This window comes from Galeopterus variegatus, unplaced genomic scaffold, assembly GCF_000696425.1.
Source record: "Galeopterus variegatus unplaced genomic scaffold, G_variegatus-3.0.2 Scaffold1596, whole genome shotgun sequence".
Lineage (NCBI taxonomy): Eukaryota > Metazoa > Chordata > Mammalia > Dermoptera > Cynocephalidae > Galeopterus > Galeopterus variegatus.
Genome location: NW_007727707.1, coordinates 277,983 through 300,032, shown reverse-complemented (window position 1 = coordinate 300,032; position 22,050 = coordinate 277,983). Strand labels below are relative to the sequence as shown.

The 22,050-nt window shown below is 38.8% G+C and overlaps 1 protein-coding gene across 1 annotated transcript in view; it reads left to right on the top strand.

Annotated features, from left to right (window-relative positions):
- The window catches only part of ETV5 (ets variant 5), a 57,854-nt gene that overhangs the window by 27,684 nt on the left and 8,120 nt on the right, over positions 1 to 22,050 (top strand). Inside the window, exons 8-11 of the mRNA XM_008577879.1 lie at positions 11,150 to 11,409; positions 13,463 to 13,522; positions 20,663 to 20,731; positions 20,905 to 21,074. Coding sequence (XP_008576101.1) covers positions 11,150 to 11,409; positions 13,463 to 13,522; positions 20,663 to 20,731; positions 20,905 to 21,074 — 559 coding nt within the window. The remainder of the gene's footprint in view (positions 1 to 11,149; positions 11,410 to 13,462; positions 13,523 to 20,662; positions 20,732 to 20,904; positions 21,075 to 22,050) is intronic.

The window sequence follows — 22,050 nt, the reverse complement described above, 5'->3', positions numbered from 1 at the left end:
TAATTGCTTTATTACCATTTTACTTGCATATTAGGGAAGATTGCTGAGTTTCAAGAGGTGTTATTACTTATCTGATTTTTAACACATTTTAAAAGTAGATTAACTAAGGACCTTATTTATATATATTATTTTTATATATTATTTATTATATATTTATATATCTATTTTAAGAAAGAACTCTCCTGGTTAGACTGCAGGTAGTTTTACAGTCCTAATAAAAAAATTGAGGCATCAGGAGTAACTTGTCCAGAGTCATTGATTCATCAAAAAGAGGCGCAAAGGGAACCTGCTCTGCACAACAAACTTGACCTCAAAAGTCCCAGCCTTGTAAGTTCATTGGTATTCTAGAATTTTGTATGTTTGTGGCCTTCCTTTATGTGTAAGATGTTCTGGGTGCCTGTCTTTTATTTCAAGTCTCTCTGGGATGAGGAGCTAACTGTAGGCAGGTTATTACATTAAGATGGTTACCGTTATATTTCATTTCTGTCTTTCTTGCTCTGCATTGGGTGGTGTAGGGGCAAGAGGACAGGAGAAGGGAGAATGTGTGAGTATATTTTCTCCATGTGTGGTGCAGCCCAGATGCCTGCCAGTATTTACTTGGAGGTTTCTTTATTTCTAGATCAAATGCTGGGAAAAAGTAAAGCACCTTTGTTTGGTTCTGATCCTCTTCCTCCCTTTGCTCTGAAAGTCACCATAAAGAGATGCGTCATATGGCTGGTTGGTGTTTATTCCCTTGGTTAGGCCAAGGGCCACACACCCATGCTATACAGGGCCCAAGGGGTGAGCATTGATTGGGGGGCTGGCTCAGGAGTAGGCCTCTCTTGCGACTGGGAGTTCATCTGGAGGAGACAGCTACCACTAAATTTTTGACAATTGTTACCTTATATTAACAAACTTTGTACTTTTTCAAGAGAATTTAGAAATGTGGATTTTTATATAAAAATTACAGATTTTTTACAAACTTTGTACTTTTTCAAGAGAATTTAGAAATGTGGATTTTTATATAAAAATTACAGATGTTTTCAGGGGCCGGCCCGGTGGCGCACTGCTACAGTGCGCCGCTTGGGAGTGCAGAGGCGCTCCCACCGAGGGTTCGGATCCCACATACAGACCGGTTCCCGCTCACTGGCTGAGCGAGGTGTGGGAGCAACACCAAGGGTTGGGATCCCGTTGCCGGTCCCGGTCCGGTGCGGGCGCGACACTGAGGGTTGCGATCCGTTGCCAGACACGAAAAAAGACAAAAAGGAAAAAAAAAATTACAGATTTTTTATTTATTTATTTATTTATTTATTTATTTTTAATTTTTTTTGTCTTTTTTCGTGTCTGGCAACGGATCGCAACCCTCAGTGTCGCGCCCGTACCAGACCGGGACCAGATTTTTTTTTAAAGTGGCAATTAATTCCAATTAAAAACAACAACACTTTGCAGATTAAATATAACCTCTTTTTGGGCAAAATCACTCTGCAGGCCTGCTAGTTTGTGAACTCCGGCCTAGATACCATTTTTATTTCAGTAGTTATTTGGTGTTATATTTTAAACAGCATCTTGATGATTTTCTGCAAGGGTTATAGTTGGAGAGGAGGGACAGGGTAGGCATATATTCAGTATTTAAAATACTTAGCAAACTTTGTATGTGTTATGCCACGTGTAAAGGAAAACTATTCATGTTAAGTCTCTTTTAATAATATTTCCCCCTCAATCTTTGTTTTTTATCCAAGGGGCTTATGTAACAGATAATATTAATAGTTAACTGAGTTGGGGGAGAAATACCATTCCACTGGAGGTTATTTGTCCTGCAGCACTGGCAGACAGGGTAGCCTTAGTCTGCGTTGTGAAGTAGGTTTGGTCTTCAGGCTACCCAGCCTCCTTGGAAAGGGAGGAGGTTTGGATTCCTGAGTGTCTGCCCTTAGGTGTTCAAAGGGAGAGAGGGGCGAACCAGAGAACAGGTATTTCTTTTTCAGGGTGATTCCTACCTGAATTCTACCTTTCCATCTTGGACTTACTTCCCTTTATACTCTGCCTTCAAGGATGAGTCTGAAATAAATAGACCTCACAAACTCCAGGGCGATCCAGAGATGCTTGAGAGAATTGGGGTGAAGGGTGAAGTATTCTGTAGGCTCCTGATTTGATAAAATAAAAACAATATGGGGGCATTTGGGGTTCTGTACTAGAGCACTGTAGTCTCAAAGCTGAGAGTGCACAGGAGTTTAAATGCAGATCCAGGCATTTAAAATGAAGATTCCTTTTTCCACCCCAGCAATTGAGTTGGTGGGTCAAGGCAGGGCCTGGATGTATTATTGTCACACTTTAAGAGTTGACCCAGCTCTCTCCTCTACCATTATCCCTATTCCAGCCCACCCATCCCTGCTTTCTTTTATAAAGCATAGATTACCCAGTATTCTGAATTTTGTTCTTATTGCCCTTGCCTATTGAGGGTATCCATGTGTGATGCAAAATACATCAGAAACATGACAGTGATTTTAACAAGGCAAACTAAAATCTCCCGTTTGAATTTGTAAAGGTAATAGTAATTTCAATCATGTATCATATCAAGTTTAATAATCACACATTTAATAACTTTTATATTTGCCACATCAGAAACATGACAGTGATTTTAACAAGGCAAACTAAAATCTCCCGTTTGAATTTGTAAAAGTAATAGTAATTTCAATCATGTATCATATCAAGTTTAATAATCACACATTTAATAACTTTTATATTTGCCAAAAAATGGGGCTGATTACTTTTGTTAGTAACTGTAGTTTGTTCTTTACTTATAACTTTTTGTTAAAATTAAAAGGAATATTACTTCAAAACTCAAACTTACCCCTTAACAAAAATACATGGTATTGTGCAGGATAGAAGAAAATACAGTCTTATTTATACCTTTTAACAATTCTGTGACCAAGACAGAATTAAAAACGCCATGTTACAGATAAGAGGCCTCAGAGCAACTAATGGACTTCCTAAAGATCACATGGCCAAATATAGGGTCCTACATTCAGAAACCAAAACATTAACTTACAGCTACACTATTCATTTTGCTTATGATTTTCTTTGGGTTGCTAACATCCACTAAAGTCTACTCAAAGCTGAGAAAGTGACCTTGATAAATCCATTTGAACCTTGAACTTGATCCATCTCGTAAACTACAAAATCCTACTGAATTCCTACATTACTTAATTTAAACCCATATTTTGACACCTATCTTTTGTTTTGCTTACAGTGTGTCTTATCTATTCAGTTGAATAAAGTAAGCTCTTTGAGAATAAAAACCATGATTTAAACCCCTTTCTTTAGAGTACATTTAGCCCTATATCTTACTTGTCCTCAATATGTGTTTATTGGTAGTGATGGTAGTTTGCTAAGATTATTCTTTAAACAACTAAAATATAATCTAGTCAAAAGCATATTCTTAATGTTTTATATAATCTTAGTACATAATTCTTCACAACTCTGTTTATTTTTAGAAGATAAATACTGTGTTTGAAAGCTATGATTTATATTGGTGATTTCCTCCCTGCAAGGAGGGAATAAAAAACCATGTAATTTGGCATGTTCAGACATGTTCCATTTATCCCAACAGACCAGCTGCTCCTTAAAGAGGAGTGCTTTTCCTTCAGCCATTCCAATCACAAGCTTTTTCATTGTGCCACTTACAGTGTTTACATGTGCTGGGTGGGGGAACTTAGAAAATATTCCTATGTTATGCCTATAGCACTAGCCATATATATTTTTGTCTTTTATTATACCACATCTCATTACATCTTGAGTTGAAGAAAGCTCCACAGTTCAACTGAAGAGGCTCCACTAAGAAATATATCATCTAAGAATTTTGAAATACGCTGCTGTCTTGCAAGGAAAGATGCAAAAACCCAAGAAAAGACAAGATTTAAGAAAAGGATTTTTCCTGTTGTGGAAAAAACTTCTGCTTCCGAATAGCCCCTACGGGCATCAGTATTATAATAGGCTATCATGCTGTAACTGATAGTCAGAATATAGCACCCCAGTGTCATCAAGAAAAGGTTGGTTATGTGCAGTATCTTGTGAACAAGGATGTCACCTAACCTGTTTGAGAAAGTTCTCTCCCTCAGTTGTGATCATCAAGCCTTTAAAGCTTAAAGAGTTGAGCTAAGTTTTCTGGAATTTTGATTTAATAGAAACTACTCATTCCTTAAAGATACTAGATAAGTTAAGGGATTTAGTATACTTAAGTTTTTCTCCTGTTTCTACTTCCTCTCTTAAAGTCCATCCCTAATAAATTGCTATTCATTTTTGTCCTTCAGATTTTGTAGTTTTTATTTTTATTTTTTATTTTTTTTCCTTTTTGTCTTTTTTCGTGGCTGGTAACGGGATCGCAACCCTCGGTGTCGCACCCGTACCACGACCGGCAATGGGATCGCAACCCTCAGTGTCGCGCCCGCACCGCGCTCAACCAGTGAGCAGACCGGCCTCTATATGGGATCCAAACCCTCGGCGGGAGCGCCACCGCGCTCCCAAGCGCCGCCCTCTACCGAGTGCGCCACCGGGCCGGCCCAGATTTTGTAGTTTTTAGAGAGGAAAGAACTTGAATGTGAGTCATATTTGTAGCCTGGCCTGGACTAAAGGAAAGTGTTTGACACATCTCCATGTGCCCCTGTCAATAGCATGTTATGTATGGCTGCACACATTCACTTTGGGATCCGAAACTGAGTTTCATGGATGCTTAATGGAACCTTCTTTGACAGACTGAATAATGTACTTATAACGGATACAGTGCAGTTTTTAAAATTCTGAATCTTAAGAGGGCTTGTTTTCAGAATTTCACCTTGTTCTCTGTAGGTTTTTCATTACATTTTATAAGCTAAAGGAAATTTCCTTCTATCCCTAATTCACAGAAAGTTTTTAACATGAATGTATGTTGAAATTTATCAAACATTTTTTCTGCCTCTATTGAGATGACCAAGCGATTTTTCTCCTTTAATTTCTTAATGTGTTGAGTTGATTTATATGAAACCAGCCTTGCATTCTAGTGACAAACCGAACTTGTTTATTATGTATTACCTTTTGTACGTTGCTGAACTTTGTTTTCTAATACATATTTAGGACTTCTGCATCTGTATTCATGATTGAGAAGGATGTATAATTTTTCTTTCTTATATCCTCCTTGTTTAGTTTTAGCATTGAGGTTACACTCATCACATGAGTAGAGGGTATCCTCCTTTTTCTATACTCCAGAATATTTCATGTGAAATTGGAATACTTTATTCCTTGAATTTGGTGAAGAATTTTCCAGTAAAACAGTTTAGGCCTGATATTTTCTTTGTGGGAATATTTTTTTCATTACTGGTTCAGTGTCTTCACCTTTAACAGTTTTACTCTGGATTTTTATTTAGTTGAATGAATTTAATTTTTTTTTAAGAATTTGTTCATTTTGTTTGAATTTTAAAATTATTTGGCGTAAAGTTGTTTGTGATATCCTTTTTAAAATCTGTAGTTGTCTCTTTTTCATTTTTGATGTTATTTATCTAGACCTTTTTTCTTTCTCAGTCTCAGCAGACACTATTGTCTTCCCAACAAATCAACTTTTGGCCTTGCTTATTTCCTCTATTGGGTGTTTCCTATTTCATTGGTTTCTACTCTTACTAAAATATTCTTTCAATTTCTTTGGGTTTATTCTGTAACTTCTTTGGTTGGATGATTAGCTTGTTAATTTTTAACCTTTTTCTTTATAGTATAAGTATATAACCAAATAAAATTTCTTCTAAGGCTGGGGTAACCATACATTCAGGTTTTCCAGGTCACATACAGTTTATGCCTTGTCTAGAAATAATGGCTAATAGCTTCCCCTTCGCTCCCCAAAGTATTCTGGTTTGGACAATCAGTAATTTGATCTCCTTACCCAAGTCCTACTTCATCTGTATTCCACTAGTTATGATTTGTGGTATTTTTAAAATTCAGTTCCAAGTATTTTCTATTATTTCTTTCAACCTTAGAGTTCCTTACAAATATGTTCCTTCATCGCCAAACATAGGAGATTTTTCTAGTTGCTTGGACTATATGGTTTTTATTTAAATGTCATCAAGAGAGTATTTCAAAATGATTGTAGAAATAGTATAGGTTGGTGGCTCCGGAGCTGAACAGACTGATAGACCTGGGGTTGAATCCCAGCTCTGCTACTGTATGAGATGAAACAGGCACTTAACTTCTGTAAACTTTGGTTTCTTCATCTGAAAATGGGAGAATAGTAGAATTGTTGGATAGATTAAATAAAATAACATTGAGACAGAAAAGGTGCTCAGTAAATGTTAGCTTCTATGACAATTTTACTTTTTTTTGACTATTTTACTTTTTTAAAAAATCATTTATTTTCCATATACTATACTAAAAAAAATCTGTCTAAAATGTAGATACCACAAACTTAACTCTTTGCTTTGTTTAATGTTAAGTTTTTAAAATGTAAGTCTCCCTTTATTCCTAATCTTTTCTCTTCATCATTAGACTTATTAGGGTTGTATATGTACGACTAAGATTTTCACCATCTTATATCCTGGGGACAAGTCATGTTTGCATCACCATCCTTCTCCCAGATTTGATCTTGAGAAATCAAACATCTATGCCTAAAAAGGAGATATTTGGCTCCTCTCCTCTCACTGTTTTATCATAGTTTAGATGGGCCAGTTGGAGTCTAGGCAGTGTTGACAAGCCTCCTGGAGCCCTGGGAGCTCTTTCAGAGTTCTTTGGTGTGTTCTTGATTATATGGCAGGAAAATAAAAATTAATGTGAAGTTGGGTGGCGCATTGCCACCCACAATAAAAATCAGTATTCTCTTTCTGAAAAAGGAGAATGGATGTTCGGTACACAACCAGTGGGGCTCTTTTGATTTGTGTGAGCATGTATGTGTGATAGTCCTCTCTCAGTTCCTTAAGATGTTCCCTTATATTTGCATAGCTTCTGATTTTAGCTTGGGGGTTGCAGGGAAAAGGTAGAGCAGTTGAAGGTAACGTACATTGAGAACTTACCAGTGTGCTGGGCCCTGTTATATGCATTATCTTATGTAATCTTTATAACAAATCTTTGTGGAAGGTATCCCGGTTACCCGTATTTTATTGATGAGGGAACTGAGGCTCAGAGCAGTTATATAACTCACCAAAGGTCACACAGCTAGTAACTAGTAAAGCCTGGATTTCAGCCCAGGATGTTCTGACTTCACAGCCAGAGCCTCTTACCCAGCTATGCTGCTTTTCTATTTTCCGTCTTCTTCTCTCAGCCTTAACGGAAATACTAAGTGTATGGTGTTGGTTTCTTGGCAGATTTTCTGTGTCATCTTTTAGCTGGCCTCTGGACCGTCACTACTTCACCTGGCACCCATAACCACTGTGTAGCCTTCATCGAATCTACACTTTTCTCCTTTTTTCCTGTAAGCATTGTGTTTACTCTGTGTGTTGGCAGCAGAAACTGAAAAGGAAATGCAGAAAAAGCATCTAACGGTTTTCATAATGTAAACCAAATGTTGGTAGCGTGGGTGAGCTCTTGGGAGGAAAGGCGCTATATAAATCTGACAAATAAATAAATAACTGGTTCTTTAAATAAACTGGCACTGAAAAAGCCTTAATCTGTAACCTATTGAGTTGAAGCTTATTCAGTAGTCAGAAGTCTCCCTTTGCTCACCAAATGTGAGTTCATTACGCATGAGCTTGGTTGGGATAGGAGGTGGGGTGGGAGAAAGGGGGAGGGAGGTTAAAGGGAAGAAGAGGTTTGTAAGGAACCAAGCTACTCCTTCATTGAAAATGATTGCCTGTCTTGTAAACAGGAGCATCTTTGCCATAGCTGTATTATGTATACAACACATTCTCAGATGCTTCAAAAAGATTGCAGACAGGGGAAGGGGGTTCAAATGAAGGTCAGTGAGTAAAGTTCTCAAAATGTATTTTGAGGACAAGAACTGACTTATTCCACTAAGCTCTGCAAATAAAAGTCATTATGGGCAGCAAGCTCTGAGAGATTATTTTTTCCAAATATATTGGTTTTGTGACCTACCCCTGAGATCCCCTTTGCTACTCCCACTTCTTTCAAAACAAACCAGGACTGAACAATCCCAATTATAGAATCTGTTCTGCAGTTCACAGGCATCTAAGCTTTATGCATCCTTAAAGTCATGCTGGGGGAGGGGATGAGGTTGCTGGCTGGTGCCCATATAGAAGTACCTTTTCCTGAGGAGGCCATACCAGGCCAACTCTAGAGTTTCACTCTGGAAGGCAAAAAGATGAGCACCGAGCGGAAGTGGGACGATGGGGCGGTGGGGCTTGCCAGCACGGAGGCTCTGGTTACAGGACTGAGTGATACATGCCATCTTGGGGCCACCAAAGGAACTGATTTGTGGAGGTCACCTTTGAAGCTGCTACAATGGTGGCAGAGGGGACAGGGAGAGAAAATGGAAGGTGGATGCCTTTGTTACTGCTCCTTCCGAGTAGCATAAGGTTTGGGAACTTTATAAAAATAAGGCCTTAAGAGTATCTTCAACTTTCTTTTCTGAAAGAGTCAGGTTTGCAGCATGCTGCTGTTGCCTATATTGTAAATGTCAAGCCTATACCTGAGTTGCAAATTTACACTTCTTCAAAGACCATTGAAGGGTTTCCTTAAATAACAGGAATCTTAAAAATCGAGTTTCTGATGAAGTTCTACTTTAGTGCACTCAGCACCCCAGTGATAGGCTCTTGACCCCCTGAACCTTATATAGTTTGTAAAAGTGGTTTAAGACATTGGCCAGGCAGATTCTGATGTTTTCAATATCTGAGATGAAAGGATAATTATATGTAAATTGCTCAGTAGTCTTCATGTTATGAAATGATATTTTGGTGCTGCTTTCCATAGGATAGCAAAGACTCACAGAGAACATATCATGTTGTTCTATACCCTGATCTAAACAGTGTCTCTTCTGCACCCAGATCTCTTCACAGTTCTAAATCTTGATGTTTTAGAAATGCATTGGCCACCTGTTGCCACAGACTGATTCAAATCAAAATCAAATTATTTGATTAAAGCTATTAATAGAATTCAAGCCTAGCCAGTTAGCTCAGTTGGTTAGAGCATGGTGCTGATAACACCAAGGTCCATGGCTCAATGCCTGTACCAGCCAGCCACCCAAAAGAAAAATAGAATTCAAGCTAAGAGTAGAGAGTACTTAATATTACAGGATTATATTGCTGATTTTTAAAAAACTCATTGATTTTTTTTAAAAAACAGTACCCGCTCAAAAGGAGAAGGTCAGTTGGCACACATCTGGATTTATCTGACAGCTAAAGAGTGTTAAGGATACTCGTTGACTAATAACAATAGCAAAAGGCTTTTATTGTTGTCTTGTTTTAAAAATAATGCATATTTATTATTAAATTGTAGATGAGCAAAAAAGGAAAATCAACTAAAATTATAACCATCCCAAAGATAAGCAGTGTTAACATTTAGGTGTAAATCTTTCCATGATTTTATAGGACACCATGATACTTTTTTTTATTTTTGCAAAGCTTTGATGCTCTGTATACTAGTTAGCAACCTGCCTTAATATATCAAAAATACCTTTCCAGGTTTTTATGTATTTGCATATTATATCATATCTAATGGTTGCTTTCAACTAAATGGCTATATCACAATGTAAACCAGTTCCCTTGGTAGACATTTGCATCGGTAACCATCTCTGTAGATTTATTTAATCATCTGATTCAAGTGCAGTTTATGTGCCAGGCACAGAATTATTAGCTGCCTGCTCATCCTCCAAGTTAACAGGAAAAAGTATTTCTCTTTTTACTTTGTACTTTTTTGATTACTAATGATGTTAAACTTTTTGTTTGTTTGTGACCATTAGTATTTCTTCTGTAGTGATTTTGCTGTTTATTCCCTTTATCCAATTTTTCTATTGAGATATTAATCTTTCGTAGATTTTTAAAAGCTCTTTATGTCAACAATATTAACATTGCTGTATCTGTTAGAAATTTTTTCCCCAGTTTTACTTTTGGTTTTGTTTCTGTTTTTTTTCTGACTATTATAGTCCCCTGCCCAACCCCATTTGATATTTTTCTTTTGGTTTTGTTTCTGTTTTTTTTCTGACTATTATAGTCCCCTGCCCAACCCCATTTGATATTTTTCTTTTGGTTTTGTTTCTGGTGTTTTCTGACTTATAGAAATTTATACGGTGAGGTATATCTATGTTTATCTTGATTTTGGCTTTTGGTATGATGTTTAGAAAAGTTTTCCCTCACTCCAAACATGTTTTTCTGTATATTTACTTCCTATTATGGTTTCACTTTTACACCAAAATCTTTAATCCACCAGACAGCTGCCCAAAAAAAAAAAAAATCTTTAATCCATATGAAATTTATTTGGGCATGTGATAAACAAAGGAGTCTAACTTTTTCCTCACTAATTTGAAATGCTAACCTTAACGAGTAGTAAATTTTACAATATATGAGACAGTTTTTGACTTAACAATTCAATTCCTTTGATCTACCAATCTTTCATTCCTTGTATTACTGTTTTAATTATTGTAGTTTTATAATATGTGTAAATACTTAGTAAGTCATTATTTCTTTTAAAACATTATTTAATCTTTTAAATGAAGTTTAAAATCATTTTGTCAAGTTGGTTGAAAAGGTTTTTGCTTTTATAGAATAATTTGCAGTGAATCAACAGCTTCAAAGTTCCTAAATATACAGTATTTTCTCTTTACTTAGATCTTCTTTTCCTCAGAAAACAATTTTAAGATATTCTTATATGTCCTATACATTTCCTGATTATTCTTAGGAATTTTGTTTTTGTTTGCTATTGTGGATAGGATTTTCTTTTTATTTCTTTAACTACATTTTCTAACTGGTTAATTTGTACTCTTCAGTCTTTAAAAATTCATTCTGTCTACAAATACATAATCTGGCCCATATGTAAAGACAGTCTGTGCATGAAATAAACTTACATGTAAGATAAGAGGCTACCACATCATTGCTTTGATTGATTTTTTTGGCCACTCCCTGACTCAAGAGGTTTGAAATGTGTGACATAATTTGGGGAAGAGGGTAAATTGTCCAGAAATAAATTAATTTGAACTTCTGGTCTCCAGTGCTCAATCATAGTAGGTATTCATCCTGTCTTAGTTAAACAAGTAACTTCTTTCTTCTTACAGATTTCAGAGACAGCTGTCTGAACCCTGCCACCCCTTCCCTCCTCAGTCAGGAGCTCCTGGAGATAATCGCCCCAGTTACCACCGGCAAATGTCAGAACCTATTGTCCCTGCAGCTCCCCCTCCCCCTCAGGGATTCAAACAAGAATACCATGACCCGCTCTATGAGCATGGGGTCCCAGGCATGCCAGGCCCCCCAGCACACGGGTTCCAGTCACCAATGGGAATCAAGCAGGAGCCCCGGGATTACTGCGTTGACTCAGGTTAGCATGAAATCCTGCCATCCATTTCTGCATTCTCACATTCATCTGCCTCATTGCTGTTGAGTGTCTTCTATGTGCAGGGCACTGGGGAATAGTTTTATAAGAATTGCTCTCAAAGAACTTGTGAGCTAGTAAAGCAGACATGTTTATGCATAACTGAATACAAAAGAGAACAGAAAAGCTATATAAATAGTAGGAAGTGCAGGAGCATTCATAAGTGGAGCAAAGTACACCTGAGTCCAAGCCAGAAGATTGCCGAGGTCCAGTATTGAGTGATTTAAGATATATTAGCCTTAGGCTCACTGGACACAAGGAACATTATTTCTGTATTTTAGTCCTGTCTTTAGTTTTGTGACTTTGTTTTTTAATTCAACAGACCCATTAAATTTCCAGTATAAGAAAGAGAGTCTACGTGTAGGACAGATTCTTTCTATTCTTGAAATAAATGGTGTTCTGAGAAGGCACCTGATAGTTCATAGCTGTAAGAGGTACTGGATACACCATGAGAAGGGCTGTCTTGTTGGTTGCTTCATGGCTTTCACTGCTCTATTGCAATGCTTGCAACTGGGAAAGTTTGTGTCTTCAGTGGCTGCTGGTATACAGAGGGAGATATATAACATGTTAGGGCATCTATTGTTTGGTAATGGGATACCTCTTACCTATGAACTTAAGCATATCAAGCAGTTTAAGCTGTACTTGGGGGACCTATCCCCCATCTCTCCCATTCACTGCCACATATCTTGTAGGCCAAGCACATTAAATGAGACTATTAGAGGAAAGGAGAATTGGAATTTTTCAGCTTGCACATTTGGCAACTGTTTCCTCCTCATCATTTCCCCTTCCCTTTTCAGAAATGACTTAAACTTTCACTCTGTTTTTGCAGTTGGTGCAAAAGGAATTTGAGGGCAGTTGGTAAATTTTCAACCTTTCCCTTGTGGTCTTTTCATAAAGACCCTGGGGAAGGTGGGGCAGTATGATCTTGAATAGCTTTTGCAAATGGAATGGGATATAGAATTTGCTCTTGGCCTTCTCTGAGATAATACATAGATTGCTCCTTTCAAGCAGAAATTGGTTATGGAAAAGGCTGGAGAGGTAGGTAGAAGGGAGACATTTGTTGCTTTATGACAGAAAAATTACTAAGTGTGAGGTAGTGATAACTTGTAAAAATTTCCACTGGCATTCCTCTTGAAGGCTTTGATGTATTTTTCTCAGGAGTAGGCATGACCAGCAACTTTTTTTCCTTTGGGATTAACATTTTAATCTGTCCTGATGGATTTTTCACCCCACCCCACTTCCTTAAAGCAAGACACTCAACAGATGTTACCATATCTATAATTCTTTGCTCTGAGTGGTATTCCTAAGGTGAAGCCTTGTGCCACATGAGCACAACTCACTTGTCTTCCTTTCCTCTTGACAGACACCTTGATAACATGATGCCTGAAGAAGAGATCACTTGAGTGTGGTTTGGTTTCAGTGTAACGGTCCGAACACTGCAAACTTGACAAACTGCAGTCCCCCACCCCTGCCAGTTCTTATCCTGGCTTCATAACTTCAAATCCCCTAATCCCTTTGGCATAAAAATACCCTCACCTCTTGGAGCAGAATTGTGTGTGACCATCGGCAGTAAAGGGGAGCAAATTGGGAAAGATCTAAAGCAGTCTTCTTCCTCCTCCCCAACGAAAGCCCAGGAGGCAGTATAGGCAGGAGGCTAAGCTTGACCTTTTGAAAGCCTATTTCCTTCTCTACAATTAGTTCTCTCACCAGACTTGGTGCTAATTTCTAAAATGAGTGAATATGAGAATGAGGCATCACTTATTTCCTCCCACGACTCTTGATTAGGAATATCTTATTTTCAGATGGTGGGTTATAGTGTTTCTCGTGTTTCTTATTTGGGTGGTACCTCTTTTCCAGGACAAGGCCAAAAAGACATAACCCTAGAGCAGGAGAAGGTTTAGGGGCTTTACTACAGAGCTGCAGTTAAACCAATATGTTGCTTCTACTACAGAAACTATTGATATTGATGGGAGTGTGTCCATCTGTGTTTCCCTTTCAGAAGTGCCTAACTGCCAGTCATCCTACATGAGAGGGGGGTATTTCTCCAACAGTCATGAAGGTAAGGAGCTTGCTTTTTTTTGTTGTTGTTGTTATAATAAGCTTAAAATTGCTCAATTTCCAGGCTGAGATTTGAGATCATGGATTAGGCCCTCCTTAGTTCATGAATATAAGAGCTAATTGATTGTAATCTTCTGTTGTTTTGCACACAGGGTTTAAGGCATACTTCTAAGCATTGTGAGGGCTACCATCATCTTCAATATCAATGACCCTAACTTAAGATTTCATAGGACAATATGAAGAAAAAATGATACCCCTCATTTCCACACTTCTAGACATGGAAGTTATATAGCTATATAATGCTACTAGCCTAAATTGGAATTTAGGAATTATATTAGTGAGGATGGTTTTATGTGGCCCAAAGATGTCTTAGAAAAAGTTTTAAAATGTGTTTCTAGGTTTTACTTGGTTTAGGTGGGTAACTCTTCATTGTAACTATTGTCACATGATAAATGGTTGCTGCTTTTAACATTTGAGGTGTTCTTCACTGACCTTGAGAGGGTCGCTGAGGAGGTGAACTGGCAGGGGGTGGGAGGGTTGAAGGACGTGGGGGTGGAGAGGTTGAGGGAGACTCTATAGATGTATATTATGTACAAAACACTCTATAGAAAGGCAAAAATGTTTTCTAATTGGTTAAATAAAAAATGTCTGGAAAGAGAAACATGAGAACTGATATAAAGCAGTTTGCCCACAAACCAGGATTATCATATGTCCTGACATTTATTCATATGTAAAGAAGATGGTTTTGTGTTGAGTGTATGCTATCTATTCAAGTTTTTATGCCCAATCCGTTTGGGACCAAACTAATTCATCAATAATCTCACTATAATTAGGAGCAGAAACATTGGGCAGGGTTGAGCCTGTGACTTTGCCTTCATTAGCACTGACCTAATTGGGGTGAAAGTAGTGTACAAATAAGATGCATAAGTGTTCTACAGCATATGGCATCAAGAAGTAGTCAAAATGAAGTTAGGATCTCAAACTTTCCTGGAGGAGCTTCTTTTGTTAAAAATATAAGCTTTTGTAGCTTATTCTTACCACAAGCAATAAATTACACAAAATTTAGAAAACATAGACAGGCAAAAAGATGAAAATTAAATATTACTGTCCAGAGATAATCATTAATTTGCAATTTAGTTTTCCAGTCTTTTCTGTGTATATATAAATATAGAATCATACAGATAATACAGGGCTTATTGTTTTATGATCTATTTTCTCTTTTAACAATAATCATTAACTCATATTGAATACTTACTGTGTTTCAAAACTGTTCTAAGCTCTTTACTTGAATTAAAGTCGTTTAACTCTCATAGCAGTCCTGTTAGCCACATAGTATAATGAGGAAACTGAGGCTCAGAGAGGTTAAAAGATTTGCTCCGGGTCTCACATGGCTGTGAGAGTAGAGCCAGAATTCTGAGCCGAGCCAAGCCCTGGACTGCAGAACCCACACTCTTCATCTCCCTCCACACTCTGCAGCCCATGTAATCTGCATAGCATCAGACACTCCTCCATGGTTTCCTCTTTAATGGCTGCACAGTACTCATTGCATGAGTATGCATTAGCTGATCACCTGTTGCTGAAAATGTAGGTATTTCCAGATTATCCACAAAATAAACCAAACGAAGTAAACATTCATCTAGCTAAATCTTTTCACATTTTCTTGATTAATACTTGAAGCAAAATTCCTGAAATTTCTGGGTAAAAAGGATATGACATTTTTAAGGCATCTGATGCCAGTTTTTGTAAGGCCTGTGTTTTTTTGTTGTTGTTTGTAGTGCATCCTCACAGATTTTTAAAATTTAGGATCTCCTTAAAGAAGTAATTAGATATGAATCAAAAGGCAGAAGACAGCCTTTGTGGGGGAGAGGATAATTTAGCTTTCAGAACTGCAAGGAGCCTTTGCTAAATAGCTCCTGCATGAATGGATGACAGTAGCAAATCTGTGGGCTCATTGGATGGAAAGGGGGCCCTGTTGGGTACCTAGATGAAGTTTGTGGGGCATGAATGGTCTTAAGAGGTAGGCTCAGAACTTAAAGTTACACTTCTGAACAAAAGCATGACTTGAGTTAATAGGTTCAGGACTTCCATTCTGAACCTTAAAAAAGAGAAGGTTTTTTTCTTAGAGCAGGTTCTCCAGAAGTATGTCTTGTTTTCTGTCAAATACCGTTCCCCATGAATATCTAGAGCAGTGTGACTCCCCAAACCTGTGGCATGAGCTTCACCTGGGACTTCATTCTCAGGACTTACTAGACTTACTGATTCAGAAACTCGAGGGGTGGGCCCAGCAGTATGTTATTTAACAAGCCTTGAAGGAGATTCTGATGCACGTTCAAGTTTGAGAACTACAGAGTAGTGATTCTCAACTTCGGCTACACATTAGAATCACCTCAGGAGCTCTTAAAAATTTTGATGTCCTGGCTTCACCCAGAGCAATTAAATCAACTTCTGTGATGGGTCACAGGTTTTAATAGTTTTTAAAGCTCCCCAGGTGATTCTAACATACATCCAAGGTTGAGAACTACTGGTCTCTAGTGTTTTAGACAAAGGTCAGAAGAGCTGATATCCAGGAATCCTTAGCTAGTTTTTATAAGTGTATTAGTTCACAAGAGTGGTTTCTATGGGAAGCTGCTTCCTACTGACTTGGTTAGATGGGAGACCAAGTGTTGTGCCACTGGGCACCCTTTGATATTCTGAGTGTCCAGCCCTGGAAAGGAATGGCTGTCTGCTGGACCACTGGCTGTGATAGGCACAGCTGTGTGGGGCTCTCTTCCAAAGTTCCTGAATGTTTCTACAGAAGCAGTTGATGTCTGCAGCAGGCAAACTAGAGGGAAGAGAGGGAGGAAAACATTTTGCATAATTACAACATTTAGGAAAGAGCATGCTCTTAAAGGAAATATTTTTAGTAAAGCATTGGGTTGCTTACGACACACAGACTGAGTTTGTGTGTTTCCCCCCCACTCTTTCCCGTTCCTGTCCCTGACCCCACCCACATTGAAGAAATTAGTTTAAGAGACCAGCATTTTTAAATGTTCTAAATTACCTTAACATAGTTTTTCTATCCTCATAAGGCTTGACCACAGATGTCCATGAAACAGTTAGCAAAACAAGTGTTTCTGATTGGCATCTGTGATTGCTAAGATACCCCTCCTGCCTTGAGTGTTCACCTGGAATCCTTGCATAATACTTTGTTTTTCATTTCTACTTTGCCCCTCAAACAGGTTCCTCCTTCCTGCCACCTTTATTTGAGTGATTAGATGGTTGTGGCCACAACTGATACAACTGTTGGTGCACATTCAACTGACTTAAATTTCACTTAAACCAATAGCATCTTAGAGATGTTTCAGAGGACCCACATGTGGCAATGACTAAAAACCACAAAATACATCAAAACGATACTCCTTATAGGCAGGCCCTCATCTGATTAGTTTTGAAAACCAAACCAAGAATTTAATCTAGATTTACATTTTTTTTTTCTATATACTGTGAATGTATTATCCTCACCTTAGAGGAAGAAAAGCTGCAAAAATAACATGGCAAGTTTGACAGGTGTGTACACTTTGAAGTAGTTCACTTATAATAACTTTATAATGAGACCATTAAAATATCATTGAAATAATGAAATGTGTATGGAATGTCAGGAAATAGCTTCCTGGCACCCAAGGCAAAAAGCATGAAACATAATGGATTATGTAAGTCTTGTTGATAATATAAAGTTTACCAATTTGTCATAAAAGTCAAAGTTTCCTAGTACCAAATTGCAAACTAATCAGGAATCACTGAATCCCTGACTTAAAGACTAGCATTATATTCTTAAGTCTTTTTTTAATGTACATTATAGAGTCACTCATTTATTAAGCACTTACGTGCAATGTGCTGTAAGGACACTAACATATTCAGGATATTGTCCTTATCCTCAAGGAATTTAGAATCTATGACAGAGGATATAAGATAAAGCTCTCACAGTATCCAGTTAATTTCCTAACAGAACTTATCACAATGTGCAATTACTGTGTTTACTTTTTTAACTATCATTTATGACACACTTATGTACCAAGAGCTATTCTTGGCACTCTGATGTAAAGATAAATAGATCAATGGAACAGAATATATGTTAACTCATTAAATTCTCATAACAACCCTATAAAGTAAGAATTATCTCCCCCAGTCTTCCAGTGAGGAAACTGGAGTGCAGACAGATTTATTCAAGATCACACAGCTAATTGAGGTCTTTAGTCTGGCTTTAGAACCCACACTCTTTAACTTCCACCTTACACCATGTCTCATTTATTTCTTTTTTCCTTTACTGTCTGTCTTCCTCAGCTGGGATGTAAGCTCCATGAGAACAAGGACCAAGTCTGTATTCTTCCCCTCGCTACCTGCCCCCTTTTAGCACAATGCCTGGCATAAATATTTAGTGCATTAAATAATAAATAAATGTCAGTAAAATATACTTCTTTGATACAGTTAAGCAACAGGGAAATCATTCTTGAAATTGAGGAGACAAAAATGAATAATACAAACCTCAAAACAGTCTCAGTTTCCTTCAACTTGGGCAGTGTTTCTTCAGTCCTAGGCCTCTTAGAAATGGTGCTGGTCCTGCCAAGAAGCTACTTGATCTGGGCTGATTGTGAAGAAATAAAGAATAGTGGAATTATTTCTTGGCATATTTACCCATGGATTTTTCAAGTCACAGCAAATCCCTCTCAAACTCTAATGAAAGCCTTTCATTACAGAGCATTTTCCCCTGCCTGTCCCTACTGCATGCAACACACATATACTTGTACTATATGAGCAGGTGAATCAACCAGAGAACTGAGCATAGGGATGCATCCTTTATCAGACATTCTCCTGAGAAGTATGCTAGTAAAGGAACGTACACTGGAGTCCTTATACTCCGGAACAGGCTAGACCTCAGGGAAGAATGTGATCTGCATCCTCTGTTTTGAACCGCTGATCTTGTCAGGTTGCCTGGTGCCATGTGGGGCAGAGCTGAATGCACGTTAAGGACTTGCAGATGGAGAATGTCGGGCTGTCCTTCCTTCTCCTTGCCCCTTTCATTTTTTGCCTTACCTTCTGTATTGCTAAGTGACTACACCAATTGTATGGCTAGGCAATTAATAACTAAAGCCAAAATGTTTCATTATTTTAGTTACACTAAATTTCCATTTGTATTGTCCAGGCTAGGGGTTAGGGCCCACAGACCCTTCAAACCCGTTGTACAGACTGGGTCACGGACTCCTCACATGCCTGGCTGGGTCACCAGACCCTTCATGTGCAGGTCGACGCTAGGTAATTGGGAAAAGATCCTGGGAGCTATTGGCAGACAACACAAGTTCAGTCCTCAGCAGTGGTGGTGGCAGTGGTCGCCTCCATGGGAGCATCCTGGAGGCAGCGGACCCTGTGGATCAGAGCCACTTATCCTTTATACTTAAGTCCAATAACCCAGGATACCTGGGCGAACACGCGCATCCACAGACAAATAGCCAAGGAACACCTGGGCACATGTGCATAGTTTACATTACTTACATCAAATGCTTGGCAAGATTCCAAACCCCCAAGGGACCCCAACCATTTATCTTCACTTTCCCTACACCTTCCCTTCATTTCCTTTACATGTGTAGTTGGAACAATTTTCTTAACCTCTGTTTTGTTGTCTATACAATGAGTAAGTTTCATTACTAGCGATTCTCAAGATTACTTCTACTGTGACTGGTGATAATACCTCCAACTTGCTTTTAAGCTTGATGCTGCTCATCGCAATCCTCTACAGACCCAAATCTTTATTCATTTTGGCAACATTCTTTACCCTCCAAGCTCTTTCATAATTGAATGAGGTATGTAGGTAACAGTAGGGTTACATGACTAAATCACTTGTTGGGTTAGGGCCATTGCTACGCCAATTGTTGGGTTATAGCAATAGCTACACTAATTATCTGGTTGGGGTTATATGACTATGCCAATTGAAGGGGAAGGCAATTCATAACTAAAACCAAAATGTTTCATTATTTTAGTTACGCTAAGTTTTCCATTTGTATTGTCAGGGCTACAGGTTAGGGCCCACAGACCCTTCAAACCCGTTGTACGGACTGGATCACCAGACCCCTCACACGCAGGTCCATGCTGGGTAATTGGGAAAGATCCCAGGAGCCACTGGCAGACAACACAAGCTCAGTCCTCAGAAATAGCAGCAGTTGGGCCGGCCCGGTGGTGCACTGGAGAGTGTGCCGCTTGGGAGCGCGGCGGCGCTTCCACCAAGGGTTTGGATCCCATGTGGAGACCGGTTCCCGCTCACTGGCTGAGCGCGGTGCGGGTGCAACACCGAGGGTTGCGATCCCGTTGCCGGTCCCGGGTACGGGCACGACACCGAGAAAGAAAAAAAAAAAAAAAAAAGAAATAGCAGCAGTAGCAGCAACAGTGGTGACCTCGCAGGGCATCCCTCAGGGGCAGGGGCACTAACAACAGCTTGCAGCAACAGTCTCCAGCAGCAGTAGAGGCCACCCTGGGGGCCCGGGGCCATGTGGATCAGAGTCGCTCATCCTTTATACTTAAATCCATAACCCAGGACACCTGGGTGCACAATTACATTAGACAATAACCAAGGAACACCTGGGTGCACGTGCATATTTACATCAAATGCTCAGCAAGATTCTGAACATCTGAGGGTCCCTGACCATTTTACTATATTTTCCCTACAGTAACCTGGACAAGTTTGTAGGAAAGGCTGAAATGAATATTAGCTAAAAGGAAAATGGAGTGACTGTGTACCAAATCCATCCAGCTAGGACAACCGAAATAGATGAGATGTCTTTTCAGATGTAAAGGCTTAGTCACAGCAACACTGATCCATGCAGACCTTAGAAGCGAGATGTGAAGGATCTTACTGGTGACTCAGCGCTTCCCTGCCATCTTAGCTCTAATAGCAGGAATTGATGCTGCTCTGACTGAGGCTCAGGTGATTACATCAGAACTCAAACACCTAAGTCCTTTTGAAGTCCCCCAAAATTCAGTCTGGCATAGAGATAACAGTAGGGCTTAGGACCTGAAATGCTAGAATCCCATTTTAGTCCTCAAATCCAGTTTTAGTACAACACAGATAAAATTTGTTAAGCAACATGGTCTCTCTCTTTAAATTCTCCTACAGGTTTTTCATATGAGAAAGATCCCCGGTTATACTTTGATGACACTTGTGTTGTGCCTGAAAGACTGGAAGGTAAGTAGCCTCACTCAAGGTCTCTTGCTAAGCTAGAGTGTTGGAGATGTCAGAACACCTCAGTCAGTCTTATCAAGTTAAATGATTAAATCAGCATTAACAATTCCTTTTTGTCCAAATCACTTGAGAAACTTAGGACTAAAGTATTACATATGTATCTTTGTCCCAAACAGGAAAAGTCAAACAAGAGCCCACCATGTATCGGGAGGGGCCCCCTTACCAGAGGCGAGGTTCCCTCCAGCTGTGGCAGTTCCTGGTCACCCTTCTTGATGACCCAGCCAATGCCCACTTCATTGCCTGGACAGGCCGAGGCATGGAATTCAAGCTGATAGAACCAGAGGAGGTAAGCGCTGGAGGCTGGGCTCAGGTGATTTTTGGTTTGCTGTTGACCATGGTGATGATGATGTTTGTTTAGATTCCATTAACGCTTTTTACTGTGTTAAATGTGCCCTTCCTTCTCATTCACATTCTGGCCTGGCCAATGGACTTGGCAATGCCTTTCCTATTAATAGGACAGTTTCCAAAACATGGACAGGCAGAGTTCTGCACTGTAGAATACACAAAAAGTGTTTGTAACACTTCTGCAAAATCTGGGGAATGAGTTCATGAAGGCTTAAACACAAGTAGGATATGCTATCCCTCTTGGAAAGTCTTTTTCAAGAGTTGTTTCGATGATACAAACTTGTTTTGGCCTCAGCCCTTGTATGTCGCAGCCTATATCTGAGGCTACATGAACACATTGTATGACATTTTGGTGATATATTACGGGATGCAACTACCCCACTGCATATTTTAAATGGCTCTAACCTGGAGAAATAAAATTATCAGAGATGGGTCAATCTTATGAGCTTAGATTTTTTAAAATGTGTTATGTGGCATCACATTAGTTGAGATATGACAGAGAACCTCCATTATTTTGCTAATAGAAAAAGAAACATTGTTACTGTCATTTTGCCCAGAACTATTGACAGAAAGACCTATGGACAGAACCAGTACCATTTCTTCAATGGAAAAGACACAACATAGAACCTTTTTCCTGACTATCACGTAACAAAGTAAATTAAATCAGGTCTGAATTTAACATAATCTAATGAGGGGTGATTTTTAGTTTTTATTTGATTTAGAATCTAGAGAGATTATAAATAAAAAAAAAACAATAATAACTGCCCCCCAAAACTGACATATGTTTCTTTTGGTAATATGTACCTAGGCATATGTATTAAGCCAGCAGAGCAAAAGGTATCTCTGAGTTGTATATAATTGAAATGGGAACAGTACTCTTGGAAAGCATTTGAGGAAGACTGAGGTTTTAGATGTTG